Source organism: Aplidium turbinatum, chromosome 13 (genome assembly GCF_918807975.1).
Source record: "Aplidium turbinatum chromosome 13, kaAplTurb1.1, whole genome shotgun sequence".
NCBI classification, from domain to species: Eukaryota; Metazoa; Chordata; class Ascidiacea; order Aplousobranchia; family Polyclinidae; genus Aplidium; species Aplidium turbinatum.
The window spans coordinates 4,175,275-4,178,985 of record NC_137484.1 but is presented as its reverse complement, the minus strand read 5'-3'; the positions used below and the strand labels follow the sequence as shown (position 1 = coordinate 4,178,985).

The 3,711-nt window shown below is 33.0% G+C and overlaps 1 protein-coding gene across 1 annotated transcript; it reads right to left on the bottom strand.

Moving 5' to 3' along the window:
* Positions 1 to 287: 287 nt before the first annotated feature.
* Positions 288 to 3,161, bottom strand: LOC145782370 (uncharacterized). The gene is made up of 3 exons (XM_082594156.1): positions 3,141 to 3,161; positions 1,235 to 2,362; positions 288 to 533 (listed from the first exon to the last, which is right to left on the bottom strand). Exons 1-3 carry the CDS (start codon positions 3,159 to 3,161, stop codon positions 288 to 290), a joined length of 1,395 nt encoding a protein of 464 aa, XP_082450282.1.
* Between the last annotated feature and the right edge of the window lie 550 nt (positions 3,162 to 3,711).

Genomic DNA, 3,711 nt, shown 5'->3' with positions numbered 1-3,711 from the left:
AGATTAAATTTAAAAAAGGCCAAATTTAAGGCCAAATCTAGAAAAAGGCCAAACGTATAATTTCTAAGGCCAAACGGCTTTAAAAAAAGCCAAATTCGAGAAATTTGGCCTTAAAAAGGCCAATCTGGTAACCCTGACGTAAACAAATAACATCAAAATGCAGTTGAATAATGACGTCATAAAGTGAATTATAGCGTACAAAAATTATTTAATTAAAAAATCGCAAGGAGGGGAAAAGCAACAAAATGTAAGTAGGAAGTACGCTGAATAAAAGTAGTCCATAATAGTCAATCTTTCTTGTTCAAACCGAACGGTTCAGTGGTGTTGAGGATATCAATCCACCACGTTTCCTTTTCTTTTCTGTATGTTGTTGTCTTGTATAACTTGTCGATACCAAAAACTTGAAAATTATGAATGTTGTGGTCAGGTTGATTGAAATGAGCAGCAACGGTGCAATCAACTTTTTTCTTTTTGATACTGAGTATATGTTCTGATATCCTTGTTTTTAATTTACGGCCGGTTTCACCTATGTACTGTTTGTAACATTTCGAACAGGAAATTAAATAAACAACGTTTTCTGAATTACAAGTGATGTGTTGAAAAATTGAAAATTAGTGTTATTGGAATTGTTGAAGGAGTTTGTAGTGATTGAATATTTGCAAGTGGAGCAGTTTTTTCTGTTACAGTGATAAAATCCATTTGGTTGTGTTGTGTTGAGAAGAGGTTTCAGTTTCGAAGTCATCAAAATGTCCCGTAAAGTGGGACATCGTCGATAAGAAATTATAGGAGGATTTTTGAAAATTGAGTTTAAAACAGAATTGTTTTTCAAAATATAATTAAATTTAGCAAAAGTTGATTTAATTTTGGGTAGGTGAGGATCGTAGTTAGTTACAAAAGGGATTGAGCAATCATCGTTTAAAGAAGATTTGTGTTTGTAAGATAAAAAAGACATTCGGTCCATGTTTTTTGCACGATGAATAGCGCGATTGGTGGTCTTTTCACTGTAACCTCTTTTTACCAAATACATCTTGAGAAATGCGAGGTGAAAGTTTATAAATTTATAATTAGAACAAATTCGACGAATGCGTATGGCAAGGGAATAGGGAATGTTGTTGATGACATGTTTGGGGTGGCAGGATGTAGGCAAAAGGTAAAGATGTGCAATTGTGCATCGGTTGGTTTAGGCTACTATAGAGTTCAGTTTGAATTTTGTTATTAATTATGTGTAGCCTACTGTGATGTCAAGGAAGTTAATTTTTTCATGAGAAGATTCATATGTGAATTTAATGGTGGGATGAAAATTGTTTGAAATTTGAATGAAATTGGTTAAAGCTTCTTCACCTTCTGTCCATATCATGAAGATGTCATCAATATATCTGAAATATTTGAAAGGTTGATCGATAAGAAGTCCTAAAAGGTGTTGCTCCAAGTTAGCCACGAAACAGTTCGCATATTTTGGAGCCATTTTAGTTCCCATAGCAGTGCCGTTAATTTGCAAGTAATGTTGATTGTCGAATTTAAAAAAAATATTTTTTAAGATGCAGTCAATAGCTTGTTCAGTGTGTTTAATTAATACTTCAGATGAGTTGATTGTTCGAAGGAGGGTGCTTACTGCTTGTATGCCATCAGAATGGGGAATGTTTGTGTAAAGTGACGTAACATCCATTGTGACGAGTAAGGAATTGTTGGGGACAGTATCGATTTTGTTTAGCTCGTTGAGAAAGTCTGTGGTGTCTTGGATATATGAAGGAATTATTGATTTATTCATGAGGGGCGTTAAAAGAGAGTCAACAAAAGATGAAAGATTTTCTGTAGCTGTGTTGATGCATGAAACAATTGGACGACCAGGGTTATCAGGTTTATGAATTTTAGGTAAGAGGTAAAAATTGCCCGGTTGAGGTTTTTTTGGACAAATTACTTTAAATGTTTTTTCAGAAATCAATTTTGATTCAAGCATGTCAGTAGCGACCATGATAACTTTTTTACTAACTTGAGTTGATATGTCTTTATCTAAAATTTTGTAGGTATCTTGTTTGTTGAGTTGTCTGTGGCCTTCTTTTACGTAGTCATCTCGAGATAAAAGGCAGGTACCACCTCCTTTATCTGCTGGTGTGATTATGATCTCTTTTCCGGCACGTTGTTTTAAATTGTTGAGAGCTTCAAGTTCATTAGTAGTTAGGTTGGCTTGGCGTAGTGTATCAGTTGACGGTTTCTTTAAAATCTCATGTTTGATTGTGTTTGCAAAGTGGTTTAAATCGGTGTTTCTTCCAACGGGCGGTGTCCAGAAGCTATTAGGTCTTAAGTTAGCAGGAGGATCAATAGGATGTGAGGTATTACTGGGATCAAACTTGCCAAACGAATCCTGGGAAAAATAGTCATCATGGTCATGAAAGAATTCTTTTAGGCGATACTTTCTAATAGCATCTGTTGTGTCAGCGGCAAGTTGAAATTTATCCAATCTGTTAGGTGTAACACTAAAATTCAATCCTTTGTTTAAAAGATCACTTTCGGATTTTGTCAAAGGGACGTTTGAAAGGTTGTGTATCGTGGTAATCGGAAAAGAAGAAGGGTCAATTTTTGGATACCAGCAGCGTCGAAATCTTCTATTGCGGTGTCTATGTTTCTTGCTCCGTGGATTGTTGTATGGATTCTTTGTGTTTGTTGTAAGTTTTTGTGTGTGTTGGAAAGTATGTTTGTTTGTGTAATGTGTTTTTTGCTTAGTATTGTGCGAATTATCTAGGTCAATTTTGAGTATTTTTAAAATAACATTTAACTTAGAATTAAAATCAAACATTTCTTCATTAGTATAATAATTATCACAAATTTGAGTTAAGTCTTTAACTTTAACGTCTTGTTCCTTCAACAGTAGTTCGTATTCTTCGATGGGACAAACGAATTAGCGACAATGAACAATCCAAATGAGCCTTTTTCCAAGATTTATCAAATTCAATAGAAACGGAGTTCGGGAATAGTGTTGGTTTCAATTTAAATGCTAATCCTTTGGGTGCAGATTTATTATTCAAATGCCAACGTAGATTTCTCAAATGATGGAGTAGTTTTTCTTTCTTGATAAGTGCAGCTTTTAACAGATTGTAGTTGTGGTAAAAATTCAAATGTAATTTATGTGTGCTTTTACATACCGCAGAACTTGAGGGATCCATAATGAAATAGATGCATGAAACTTGTAGTAATAGTATTAAAATGTATATTAAATTAGTATATTAAATATATAGTAATTTATATATATATTATATCAAATATAGTTATTTGAATAAGACCTTCTGATGATCCGTTAGGTGAAACAATTTGTAAAGGCTTCAGATAGTAATAACTATATTTGATTTAATTTGCTCTGCTTTGCTTTTATGCTTAGCATTGAGCACTTTTTTGTAGTATTGATAGTTTTCATTGTTTTTATATATATTATATGTATATTAAAACAATGAAACTATTAATACTACAAAAAGTGCTCAATGCCAAGCAAAAAGGCAAAGCAGAACGAATTAAATCAAATATAGTTATTACTATCTGAAGCCTTTACAAATTGTTTCACATAACGGATCATCAGAAGGTATGAAAAAACATGCAAACAGTAAAGAATCGATAATTCTGAAAAGATATTAAATATTACAACTGTAATTCAATCTGCCAAAAAAAATACAACTGTAATTTAATCTGCCAAAAAAAATCTGCCAAAAAAAATCTCTAAAC

What these genes read in the sequence shown, in the direction of transcription:
- LOC145782370 (XM_082594156.1), bottom strand. Translation starts at nt 3,161, where the DNA reads ATGGATCCCTCAAGTTCTGCG. An exon ending in TGGATCCCTCAAGTTCTGCG is followed by an intron (nt 2,363 to 3,140) that starts GTATGTAAAAGC and finishes TATTTTTCCCAG; the next exon opens with GATTCGTTTGGCAAGTTTGA. An exon ending in TTAACTTCCTTGACATCACA is followed by an intron (nt 534 to 1,234) that starts GTAGGCTACACA and finishes TGTTACAAACAG; the next exon opens with TACATAGGTGAAACCGGCCG.